General features: G+C 32.7%; 4 protein-coding genes across 4 annotated transcripts; 1 reads left to right on the top strand and 3 right to left on the bottom strand.

Moving 5' to 3' along the window:
* Positions 1–245: 245 nt before the first annotated feature.
* HEM13 (coproporphyrinogen oxidase) lies at positions 246–1,232 on the bottom strand (the record flags this gene model as incomplete). The annotated part of the gene is made up of 1 exon (XM_064860284.1): positions 246–1,232. One exon carries the CDS (start codon positions 1,230–1,232, stop codon positions 246–248), a length of 987 nt encoding a protein of 328 aa, XP_064712945.1.
* Positions 1,233–5,260: 4,028 nt separating this feature from the next.
* Positions 5,261–6,013, bottom strand: RSM10 (mitochondrial 37S ribosomal protein uS10m RSM10; the record flags this gene model as incomplete). Its single annotated transcript, XM_064860283.1, has 1 exon — positions 5,261–6,013. The coding sequence occupies one exon, from the start codon at positions 6,011–6,013 to the stop codon at positions 5,261–5,263; it is 753 nt and encodes a 250-aa protein (XP_064712944.1).
* Positions 6,014–7,486: 1,473 nt separating this feature from the next.
* On the top strand, positions 7,487–10,756 carry PWA37_003765 (uncharacterized protein; the record flags this gene model as incomplete). The annotated part of the gene is made up of 1 exon (XM_064860282.1): positions 7,487–10,756. The coding sequence occupies one exon, from the start codon at positions 7,487–7,489 to the stop codon at positions 10,754–10,756; it is 3,270 nt and encodes a 1,089-aa protein (XP_064712943.1).
* A 488-nt stretch (positions 10,757–11,244) lies between these two features.
* Positions 11,245–13,023, bottom strand: KRS1 (lysine--tRNA ligase KRS1; the record flags this gene model as incomplete). The annotated part of the gene is made up of 1 exon (XM_064860281.1): positions 11,245–13,023. One exon carries the CDS (start codon positions 13,021–13,023, stop codon positions 11,245–11,247), a length of 1,779 nt encoding a protein of 592 aa, XP_064712942.1.
* Positions 13,024–13,130: the final 107 nt, after the last annotated feature.

Below are 13,130 nucleotides of genomic sequence, written 5' to 3'. Positions count from 1 at the left end.
TTAACGTATATACACAAAGAAGGTTGAACGAAACAAGAGAATATATTTTAAATTGAGTATTTCTTTCATTTTATTCAAAGAAGATCAGTTCATAAATAATTATTTATGTGAATACTTATAACCATGAATAAAAAAATAAACATATAAATATATAAATAAATAATAATAGGTAAAGATCAGATATTAGTTGTCATTATCATTAAACAAAATAAAAAAAGGAACGAAGATTATAAAAGGTTGTTACCTCATTCAGCCCATTCTCTTGGATGAGCAGTAACTTCCAACAATTTAGCTTCTCTAGAACCTGGTGCAGGATGATGGTCATAAACCCAGGAAGCGTATTCTGGCAAACTCATCAAGATAGATTCAACTCTAGAACCTGGGGTTCTTAAACCAAATTGAGTACCTCTATCATAGATTAAATTGTATTCAACGTATCTACCACGTCTAATCAATTGCCATTTCTTTTCTTCCTCAGTGAATGGCATGTCTTTTCTTCTTTTGACAATTGTCAAATAGGATGGCAAGAAAGCGTCAAAGCTGTCTTCAACAATCTTCAAGATTTCTTCAGGATCCTTTTCATTGTAGTCATCGAAGAAAGTACCACCAATACCACGAGTTTCATTACGGTGTTTGATCAAGTAATATTCATCTGCCCACTTCTTGAATCTTGGATATAAAGCAGGGTCATACTTATCAAGTGCTTTCTTGTGTAAAGTGTGGAATAGGACAGCATCTTCTTCATATAAATAGAATGGAGTCAAATCGGCACCACCACCAAACCACCAACTTTGTGGGGTTCCATCTGGATTCCAAGTTTCAAAATATCTATAGTTCAAATGGGTAGTTGGACAATGTGGATTTTTTGGATGGATAACCATACTTAAACCACATGCAAAAAATTTGACACCTTCAGCTACAGGTAAACCAGTCTCTGGATCAATTGGCAATTTCAAGTCAGCATGATCATTCTTCATAGCTAAGATAGCAGTTGGGGTTAAATTACCATAGACAACAGAGACGTTGACACCACCTTTCTCGAAGGTGGAACCGTTGGAAATAACCATAGAGGTACCACCACCACCGTCATTACCACGTTCCCATGTATCAGCATGGAATTTAACAGTATCGACAGATTCTAAACCTTCAGTAATTTCCTTTTGTTTACGACGGATTAAAGCTTCCATCTTCTCCCTGATGGAAGCATGTGTGGAATCAGTTGGAGCAGGCATGATAGTGATATGCAATTGAGATTTGACGATTGGTTTACTTCCTTTCGAGAGAGACTATAAATTAGGTGAAAAGTAAGAACAATATAGACTTATCAAATGCAACGCACACGCAAAAAAGTTGTGTGTTAACAGTTAATGATAAATTTGGGTAGAAAAAAGGGGTTAGACAAGAAATGGGAAAGTTCCCCAAACCTAACGCTTATATAGGTAACAGATATAATCACCCAAAAATTTACTTAATATTAATTCGACACAGTTAGTTTTGTTCTTTTTTTTCTTACTTTTGTTTATCATCTTTGTGTTTGTCGACCTTGTTTTTTTTTTTCGTTATTGTTTCCTACTTATTCTTGGTTTTTGATGAATACCAAACGTTAAAAAAAAAAAAAGACAAGATTATAGTTGAATATTGCCTTAAGAGATCTCGCAGAAGAAAATAGAGACAAAGAATTGGGAAAGGGGGGGATGAAAGAAAAAAAAATAAAAAAAAGTATGTAAAGTCAAAATAGAGGGCTGTGTGGAAACAGCATGTTTTCAATTCCTTTAACGGTGTAAACTTGTTGTTAAAGATAGAAAAAAAAATCTAACCCTATATAATGTGTTATTTAAAGTTGACGGTGAGACGAGTTTTCTTGGATAATTCGTCTCAAATCTAGATATAATATGAGAGAAACCATAAGGATTGTTGTGCTGTTAATGGTGTAGTTTTTCTTTAACGTTTTGAAAACCCTATCTTTTCAATTCTGAAAACAAGAGGTAAGGAGAGAGAGAAGAGAGAGAAAAAAAAAAAGTACAAAGACATTTTTTTAGTAGTATTTGTTTACCGAAGTGTTTACAATACAAGAATTTCTTATTCTCGTTTAAAATAAAATATCAAAGAGTGTATTCTTGAAATTGCTTAAATTAGCATCTTATTGTCATATGGATTCAACTCTTAGTTAACAATTACAACCATTGTAATAATACAATTTTATCTTGGCTATTATATCTGACATTTGCATTTAACGTTTATCAAAACACATAATATTACCATATAGTGAAAAAATGACAATCTCTATTGTACAAAATAAGGTATCCGCCTCCATATATAACACTAATAAACCCTTTTTATTTCTTTCTTTCTCATTTTTTTATTTTTAACGGCCTGTGGTTTCCTCGAACACAAGCGACTTCCATAGTTTCTTTTCTTTTTCCCCGTACTTCAAACAAAATATTTTTCGTTCTTGGATAAATTAAAATTAAACGAGAAAATGCATTTCGTTCAAAACTATAACAATAGAATGAAAGGTAGATAAACAGTTAATTAATCGAGTAGTTTAACAAGAGAGCGAAAAATACACATGAAATGATAGGAATTAGTGAAGATTTTGTTGAGATTTGCTAAAGTTCATTACAACAATTGTTTATTTAACAAGAATATCTCTTCTCTATAAGATTATTAGTCGTTTCTTGTTACTTTATTTTGCGGGTTGTTATTGATGATAACTAAAAAATTTTTGTGGACATTCTGTAATTTCCCACTGGTTACCGTGTAAATGCATATGAATATACGTGTATGTATAATATAGAATGGTGTTCGCGTAGATATGTGAATAGAATCACGTATACTATGTATATCTTATAAAACGCTTTTGGAATTTATGTTTGATGTTTTTAGTGCTGTACAATTGTGGTGAATAGATTCATCTTAGTTTGATTTCTGATTTTTTTTTAATCCTACGTACATTAGTAATATAGGTATTTTCCCCATAGAATAATCATCAACTATTCGCAGATTGAGGGAGATTCATTTACTATAATGTTTTAATCAAAGGGAATTAAAAAGAAAAAAAGGATCTACATACAAGTATTTCTTACTAGTAATACATATAGGAAAGTATAGATCCAAAGTAAATGAAAAGACAAGTAATAAGGTTTCAACATAAATTATTATGCAGAATGAATAGTTTAATATTCAATTGAACGGATTTAATATATGCTTTACAGTGATTTTCTAAACTTTATCAATCAGTTACTTTCTATCTAATCATGTGTCACTTGTTCCTTATTTGTGTATTTTACATTATAAGCCTTTTTTGATTTTTATTTTGGCTAATCGTTTATATTACATGCTTCATTTTTACAGTCATTAATTCTCTTGTGTTTTACTGTTTTTTACAGAGGTAAAATGCACATTAATATGTCACCAGTAGGTACTTATTCATTACGAAAGATCATTTAACAATAATTTTTTACTTTATTGATCATAAATGGGATAAATATTTCCCCTAGATTAAATAAAGTAGTATTAATAGATGCCCCAGGTTTGGTAATGCACTAATACTATCTGTATTTAATGTTTATTTGATAAAAAAAGAGTTGAATTTCTCTCTCATGAAAATATAACTATATGGCTTAATCAACACATTATTCTTTTATATTCCTCCATCATCAGAGTGTTCTGGTTATTTGGATGACTAGATTTTTTTTTGGTATTATTTTATCTGTCCAAATATATAGAATCATGTGACTTCATCACAACAAACATTCTTGTTACTAGTTTTTCTATCACCACGGTCTGCAATAAACAACTCAAAAAAATTTTTTTTTTGAAAACACGATGTAAACATTTAAGGAGATGTCGATAATTCCATCATGGGTAGGCGTGAGCCTATTAATAAATGTTACTTGTATTTTATGACTTTTATTAAGTGTATATAATATGTACATCTAGATTTACTGAGAAACTAAACCTTTTTTTTGTTTTTGTTTTTTTTTTCAATATAGTGTATACTTTTTTGATATCACCAACTAACATTAATTTGTCATATTGATTACATTATCACCTTTCTGTGATATATGAACAGTTTCTTTAAATATAGAGAGATGTTAAACATTGATATACCATCATTAGACAAATATTTTCTTTTTATATTTCATTTTTCTGTTATTTTTGTGAAGTCTCACACCGTACGTATTCAAAAAAAAAAACAAATAATACATGTAAACTTGTAAGATAAATCAATCATTTTTGTTCTTATCTTATGACATTTTGTTATACATTACAGATAAGAGAGCTTGCCATTGGGAAACGATATTTGATAATACAGACAGAGTAGTACAATATAGTAAAATTACTTCACCAATCTTAAGAGCAATCTTTAATTTTGCTTTCCAAGATAGAAGTACAATACAAAATAAAATGTTCTTTTTGTTAATCAAAGTTCGCTTGGATCATCCACCTAATATATAAAACAATATTATGTGCACACTACATTTGCAGACACAGATATTTATAATAGTAGTAGATAATATTGTTTATGGTAAATTTTACAAAAACACTTATGCCCTAAAGAAAAAAAAATAAAAAAAAAACACGAAAAATAAAATTATCTCCTTTGTGACGAAAATATTTTTTTTTTCTTTTCTTATTTTCATCAAAGCGAAAAGAAAGAAGACGAAATAAATAAGCATATATATATAGAGAGAGGCAGAGATTAAGAAGGAACTGGTAGATTTCCTCAATTTTTCTTTCCGCTCTGTCGCGATGCTTAACTTTCATAGGGTGACTACTTTTTTCGTTTCATCCATGGAGTTTTAAGTAAGAGTAGTTTTTTTGCTAACACGGTGTCCTTCTGCGTAGACATTTGTACCATAAGAAGGTTAACTGATAAAAATTGTGTGTGTACATTTTCATATTTTCTATAAATTCATTGGATTAATTTTGGAATTTTGAATGATGATAAAATCTAACAACAACAACTTGAATTTCTTCAACCGAATCCAAACAATTTAACAGGTGGAAATTTTATTAACTTTGACATAGCTTTTTAACCCTGATCCAGAATTCCAGTAGTTGATCCAATCTATTTATACGAATCTTGGATGAGAATGTATCTCGTTTTCCTTGTTAAGTGAATATCATGATCTTTTCTTTTCTCTCTTTTGTTGATGAAATATATACATATATACAGGTGGGGTAAAAATTTATCTATATGTTGCTCTACATAGATTGTTTGTCTTTTCTTGTTTGTTTTATTTGTCTTCAATCTTTATTCGATTTTGGAGGAATTTAATAATTCTAATATCTTTGAATCAACCACGCTGTTAGATTGATTCCCTTGTAATTCGACGCCAGTTTCGGCGTTGGTCTGAAGATTGACTTGAATAGTATCTAATTCTTCCAGCACATGATCTTCATCCCAATTTTTAATGGTGATTGGTTCTTTTTTGAATAAATTACATTTTACACCGACGCCAGCGATTGAATATTTAGAGATATAAGCCAACAGAAGTTCCAAAACTGCATCGTTTGTATCCCAACATCTCAATAACCTCTTATATGTGAATCTTTCGAAATTTTCCTTTGATTTGGCATGAACGAAAGGGGACCTAATCACGGTCCATGTTTCGTGTCTCTTCGGTAAAGGTTTGGGACCAGTCATTGGGATGCCTAAATAGAAAGCGACTCTTTGAATGAAGTCTGCAAAGAATTCCAAGGAACTGACTTCATACGAGCGAAGTTGGATATCTAATTTCAAGTGACCGTATTTGACGGGCAGTTTTATTGGAGGAAAATAAAGAGCTTTTAGATTGATTGGTAAATCTTCATGGGCTGACACATCTGACGAATTGATAGATAATTTAGGGGCTGATGCTATACTAGTGAGGTTTGAAGTGGTTATAGGAGCAGTGCTGTTGCCTGTGGAAACATCTTTAGCTAAGTTGGATTGATACCGTATCAAAGGTCTGAAGAATAGCGAATAGGAGGAAGCATAGTATGAGGGAATTTTGAATTTTAACATATGTGAATAATAATAATAATGAAGAGTAAGAGACACACGAAAAAAGAAAATAAATTAAATAAACAAAAAGAAAATTAGTTTGACTTGTTATGTAGAGCTGGAGGTATAAGTATATTTATGTATTGGTGTATCTATGTTGTTCTTTATGGTTCCCTTATCATTAATCCTTTTTGTAGTAATATTTTCAAATCTTTTCATTATTGAGGATTTTTCATTACAAAAAAAAAAAATAAAATGTCCTGTTTTTAAAAAATGAAACTTGCCAGGATCGAACTGAGGAAACAGTCATAAAAGTAGAGTAAATTTTCTTGGGAAGAAGAAAAGAGAGAGCAAGGGTTTTTACTCTTCCCCCCCCCCCTGCAATAAAAACCTAAGCAGTAGACACGGGTCAGCCAGAAAACAATAACTAAAGATTTTCTCCTCTTTTTATTTATTTTTTTTTTTTCTTTTTCCATTTATTCCGACAAAACAATCTCTAAGACATCCTACAAAATAAAAAATAACAAAAAAAAAAGAAAATAAGCAAATAAACAAATTCGAACGGCCCACGTGATTCCAGAACGGCTAGATGTATCAACAATACAAACAATAAAAATTAATATACAAAACAAAAACAAACCCTATTTCTCCGCATTTACGGCTAAAACTTACCGTCAGACACATACGCACACAAACCCTCAAAACAATAGCATCATGTTGATGATTTATTAATTTCTATTGTGATATTTTACAATAACCCAGTGTGTATTTTTATTGTATTTGGATATTAGACTCCACATTAAGGCTGAAAAAAAGAAAAAAGAAAATAAAAAATAAAAAATAGCAAGAGATCGAGCAGGCGTCAATAAGTGATGCAGTATCCCAAATCCTTGAATTAAAGCCACTTTTTTGCTTTGTTTTATTGTTTTTTTTTTTGTTTTTTCATTTATTCTTCTTGTTGACTGAATTAATAATTTTCTTTATCGCAAGATTTTGAAGGGGATGACGTCACCCTTTACTTTATCAATGTTTAGTTAGTGTCTTGGTGTCAAATATTGCACAAGAGAAGTATATATAAGGCCCATCGATTTCTGAGTTTGTTCGGAGTTTTGAGTTTATTCTTCACCCTTTACTACTTCCCCTTTTCTTCTGCTGACTAATCTTTCTTGTTCTCCTCTTTGAATTGTTCTAGATTTGTTCTTATTCGTCTGTTTGTTTAGATCGGGTAAGTCTGGTTATATACATATATACATATACATATATATACATATACACAAACATAAGTGTTTTATTTCTATCGTATAACGTGAAAATATCACAAGTCTTAACTTATTTATTTCACAATATATATAGCTAACTACTTAAGTTTATCTTAAAACTACTATTATTGCTACTGCTACTACTACGACTACGACTACTACAGGAAACAAATCAAAGTTTATTAATTTAACAGAAAACAAATATAAATAGAAAATATATATTATTGAGTGTGGTATGAACACTTTTGATGCAAACTTCAATGATTTCCATACTTTATCGGTCGATGAAACAGCCAGTTTTTTAGGTACAGATGCTCATAAAGGTTTGAAAGAAGATGTGGTTAGAGAAAGACTACATCACTTCGGTGATAATTCTCTTGGTGATGATACAAAGATTGACTACACAGCTATGGTGATTCACCAAATATGTAATGCCATGATCCTGGTTTTGGTCATCTCAATGATTATTTCCTTTGCAATACATGACTGGATCACAGGTGGAGTTATCACTTTCGTTATTGCAATCAACGTCATTATAGGTATTTTCCAGGAATATAAAGCCTCAAAGACTATGAATTCTTTGAAACAATTAAGTTCTCCTAACGCCCATGTTATTAGAGATAATGGGAAATCTACAATTGTTCCTTCCAAAGATGTGGTCCCTGGTGACATAGTCACTGTTAAGGTAGGTGACACTGTGCCTGCAGATTTAAGGTTATTTAATACTCACAATTTTGAGACTGATGAGGCCTTATTGACCGGTGAGTCCTTACCTGTTAGCAAAGACTCTAACATAGTTTATGAAAAGGATAAATATACCTCTGTTGGTGATAGATTGAATTTGGCTTACGCTTCATCTATCGTGGTTAAAGGCCGTGCTCATGGGATTGTTATTCGTACCGGTTTGAACACTGAGATTGGTAAGATTGCCAAATCTTTAAAAGGTGAAGAAAGCTTAATCTCCAAGGACCCATCGAAGACTTGGTGGTTGAATGGTTGGATCTCTTTGAAACAAACTTCTGGTGCTTTCTTGGGTACCACTGTTGGCACACCTTTACATCGTAAATTATCTAAATTAGCCATTTTATTGTTTGGTGTCGCTGTAATCTTTGCAATTGTGGTTATGGCATCACAGAAGTTTAAGGTTGATCGGGGTATTGCCATTTATGCTATCTGTGTCGCTTTGTCTATGATTCCTTCCTCATTGGTTGTCGTTTTAACAATCACTATGTCTGTTGGTGCTGCTGTCATGGCTTCAAGGCATGTTATTATCAGAAAATTGGATTCTTTAGAAGCATTGGGTGCAGTTAATGATATTTGCTCAGATAAGACGGGTACTTTAACTCAAGGTAAAATGATTACTAAACGTGTATGGGTCCCCGGATTCGGCACAGTTATGGTGGAAAATTCAAAGGAACCATTTAATCCAACCGTCGGTGATATAAATTTCATACCAAGAATCTCTCCACAAGAATTCAAAAATGATGATTCACAGGATGTCGGTATCTTAACAGACTTTAAAAATAAATACTATAATAATCAATTGCCTAGTGATATTGATAATAGACTGTTTACAAAATGGGTCCATGCGGCTACTTTGGCTAATATTGCTAACGTCTTTAAAGATCATGAAACTGGAGAATGGATAGCTCATGGGGATCCTACTGAGATTGCTATTCAGGTCTTTGCCACTAAATTAGATTTACCAAGAAGAAAATTGACTGGTGAAAAGGTTTCTGATGGAACCCACCATCTCCAGGAAGAAAATGTCCAAGAAAAGAATGATGAGGCTTATAATAAAAAATTTCCATTTAAACATCTTGCTGAATTCCCATTTGATTCCACTATTAAGAGAATGTCTGCCGTATATGAATCATATGAGACAAACGATATTGTAGTCTACACAAAGGGGGCTTTTGAAAGTGTTATTGGTTGTTGTAAGTACTGGTACGGTGATTCCTGTGATGATCTACTACAATTGACAGATACTGACAAAAAATTCATCTCTAAGAATATCGACACATTATCTCAAGAAGGTTTAAGAGTTCTTGTGTTTGCCACAAAATCATTCAATAAAGACAATGTGACTGAAGATGAGAAGCATTCTTTATTAACTGATCGTCCAGCTGTTGAAAATGGATTGACTTTCATTGGATTGATTGGTATCTATGACCCACCAAGACCTGAAACTGCAGGCGCCGTGAAAATGTTTCACCAAGCTGGTATTAATGTTCATATGTTAACTGGTGACTTCCCCGGTACTGCAAAAGCTATCGCTCAAGAAGTCGGTATCTTGCCTGTCAACTTATACCACTATCCAGAGGAAGTTCTTGATGTAATGGTCATGACTGGTTCACAATTTGATGGGTTGAGTGATGAGGAAATCGATTCTATGCCTGTATTGCCATTAGTCATTGCTCGTTGTTCTCCACAGACTAAGGTTAGAATGATAGAAGCTTTACACAGAAGGAGTAAATTCTGTGCAATGACTGGTGATGGTGTTAATGATTCTCCATCTTTAAAATTGGCTAATGTCGGTATTGCAATGGGTATTAATGGTTCAGATGTTGCTAAGGATGCATCAGATATCGTCTTGAGTGATGATAATTTCGCTTCTATTTTGAATGCTGTCGAAGAAGGTAGAAGAATGAGTGATAATATTCAAAAGTTTGTGCTACAATTGTTAGCTGAAAATGTAGCACAGGCCCTATATTTAATAGTTGGGTTAGCTTTCCAGGATGAAGAAGGAAAATCTGTGTTTCCACTGTCACCAGTTGAAGTGCTATGGGTCATTGTGGTGACTTCATGTTTCCCTGCCATGGGATTGGGTTTAGAAAAAGCAGCACCGGATCTAATGGAAAGACCACCAAACAGTTCAAAGGATGGCATTTTCACATGGGAAATTATTATAGATATGTTTAGTTACGGTATTTTCATGGCTGGTGTCTGTATGGGGACTTTCACCACAATTATTTATGGTCACGATGGTGGTAAATTGGGCTATCAATGTAACAAGTCATACAATGAATCATGCCGTTATGTTTTTAGAGCTCGTTCTGGTGCCTTTGCAACAATGACTTGGTGTGCATTGATCCTTGCTTGGGAGGTTGTTGATTTACGTAGATCCTTTTTCCGTATGCAACCAGAAACAGATGAACCAGTTAGACAATTTTTTAGAGATATTTTGGGAAACAAATTTTTATTTTGGTCTATTGTTTTCGGTTTTGCATCAGCATTCCCTGTAGTTTATATCCCAGTTATTAATGATAAGGTGTTTTTGCATAAAGGTATCGGTTATGAATGGGGTGTTGCCATCGCATTTACTGTGGTCTTCTGGATTTTCTGTGAATTTTACAAATGGGGTAAAAGATTATATTTCAAAAATAAATCAAAAGCAGAAAATCCAGAACATGATTTGGAAAAGAGTGTTCGTAGAGATCCATTCCATGCATACAGTAGTTCCACTACTTTAGAAACAACTGTTATTATTCAACCAAAATGTTAAAAAAATCAGCGGCATTTATAACTAATATTCATTAAATTCATATTAAAACTATTATAGAAATTTGAAAAAGAATAAAATAAGAAGCAGCTATTATCGATTTTACAATTTTTCTATAGGAATATCATAATGGTCTAATAACAACCACTGTACAATAGTATATATATATATAACTATAAAATAATAATAATAACAATATCCAATAATATATTAATTGAAGTACTTAATTTGTTCTCCTCCATACTTTAACAATATATTTCAGACATCAAGTTGTTATCAATTTTTTTGTCATAAATGTATCTAATTGTTGTTATTACTGTTGTTATTATAACTTACTTCTAAAAATTACATTATATACTTATATACCTATTTATAGTTATATATCTACAATTTTATATCTAAATTAAAAAGATAATGAAATACAAGGAAAAAAAATAAAAGTGTTATAAAGTTGCAAAAACCATTTACTAATTAAGAGATATAATGGTAGTTCATTTGGCTTCAGCCTTCTTTTCAGCTTCGTCTCTTAAGATATCTGGCTTCAAAGTTGGGAATAATAAGACTTCTCTAATGGTGTTAGAGTCGGTCAAGAACATGGCTAATCTATCAATACCACAACCCCAACCACCAGTTGGTGGTAAACCATATTCTAAGGCATTACAGAAGGTTTCATCAATTAATTGAGCTTCATCATCACCTTGACTCTTTTGGTTGGCTTGTTCTTCGAAACGAGCTCTTTGATCAAATGGATCGTTTAATTCAGTGTAAGCGTTACAAATTTCTTTAGTAGCAACAAAAACTTCAAAACGTTCACATAAACCTGGCATGTCACGAGAGTACTTGGCTAATGGAGACATCATTTGTGGATGACCAAAGATAAATGTTGGGTTAATACAGGAGTCTTCTAGTTCACCGACCAATTTGTCTAACATACGAGCATTAGTTAGAGGTGGTGGACAGTCTAATTTATGTTTAATTAATAGAGATTTTAAGAATTCACCAGTTTCTTTGGTGTGTAATTGATCACCAGGTGGGAATTTGACATCAAAGACCTTTTCTAATTCTTCAATCATGTTGATTCTCTTCCATGGTCTTGCAAAGTTTAATTCTAATTCCTTAGTTGGATCATGAGGATCTGGGTGATATTTAACGACATAACTACCAGTGATTTCTTTAACCATTTCGGAGAATAACAATTCGGTCATATCCATTAAATCATAAACATCTGCATAAGCTTGATAGAATTCACAGGTAGTAAATTCAGGATTATGGGTCATATCGATACCTTCATTTCTGAATTGTCTACCAATTTCATAAACACGATCCATACCACCAACAACTAATTCCTTTAAGAATAATTCTGGAGCAATTCTCATATACATATCCATATCTAGATCATTATGGTGGGTGATGAATGGTTTAGCGGTGGCACCACCAGCAATAACATTCATCATTGGAGTTTCAACTTCAATGAAATCTCTGTCATCCAAGAACTTTCTAATGTAACGGATGATTTTGGAACGGGTAATGAATCTGCCTCTTGCATCTTTGTTCATAATCAAATCTAAGTATCTCTTTCTGTAACGGGTTTCTTGGTCCTTGAAACCAAAATGGTCAGCTGGTAGCATATGTAAGCATGGAGTCAACAATTGGATACGAGTAACAAAGACAGAGATCTCACCTTCACCACCTTTTTTTGGTTGAGTTCTACCAACGTAACCTTCTACACCGACGATATCACCACGTTTAATCAAGTCATGGTCTTGTTCATATTGATCCTGGTTTGCATAATCTTGTAATTGAGACATAACTTGAACTTCAACACCATCACCATGTAAAACATAGAACTTCAATTTAGAACCAGATTCTCTCTTTGCGTGGATTCTACCAGCGATAGAAACTTTTTCGTCTGGTAAGGTTTCACCCCTTTTCAAATAGGAATATTTCTTCAAGAAGTCTGGATTGGAGATGGAAACATTAAATTTGTGTGGATATGGGTTTGGTTGATGGGTCTTTTTTAACTCTAAGATTTGTCTAGATCTGGCTTCAAAATATTGGGATGGATCTAAATCAGCGAACAAATCGTTCTTCTTCTTCTTTGGAGCAGGTTTTGGTTGGGTAGTGGCCTTCTTTGCAGCTTTTTTGGCTTCAATCTGTCTTAATTTGATACGTTTCTTCAATTCAGATTTAGAAACCATTTCACCGGTGACTTCATCTAAATGCAAGTTAGCTACGGACTGGGTAGCTGATGCAACTTCTTCTTGAGACATGATTGTTATGTTTGATAGTGGGGAATGGTTTAATGAAGTAGAACAAAGGTTGTAAGACCTCTTTTTGGTTTATCTTTTTGTTTTTTTACTTCTTCCTAGACTCGAAG

The sequence above is a fragment of the Arxiozyma heterogenica genome (assembly GCF_036370985.1).
Source record: "Arxiozyma heterogenica strain weizmannii chromosome Unknown scaffold_30, whole genome shotgun sequence".
NCBI classification, from domain to species: domain Eukaryota; kingdom Fungi; phylum Ascomycota; class Saccharomycetes; order Saccharomycetales; family Saccharomycetaceae; genus Arxiozyma; species Arxiozyma heterogenica.
The sequence above is the reverse complement of the archived record's forward strand: the minus strand, read 5'-3'. Positions and strand labels throughout refer to the sequence as shown.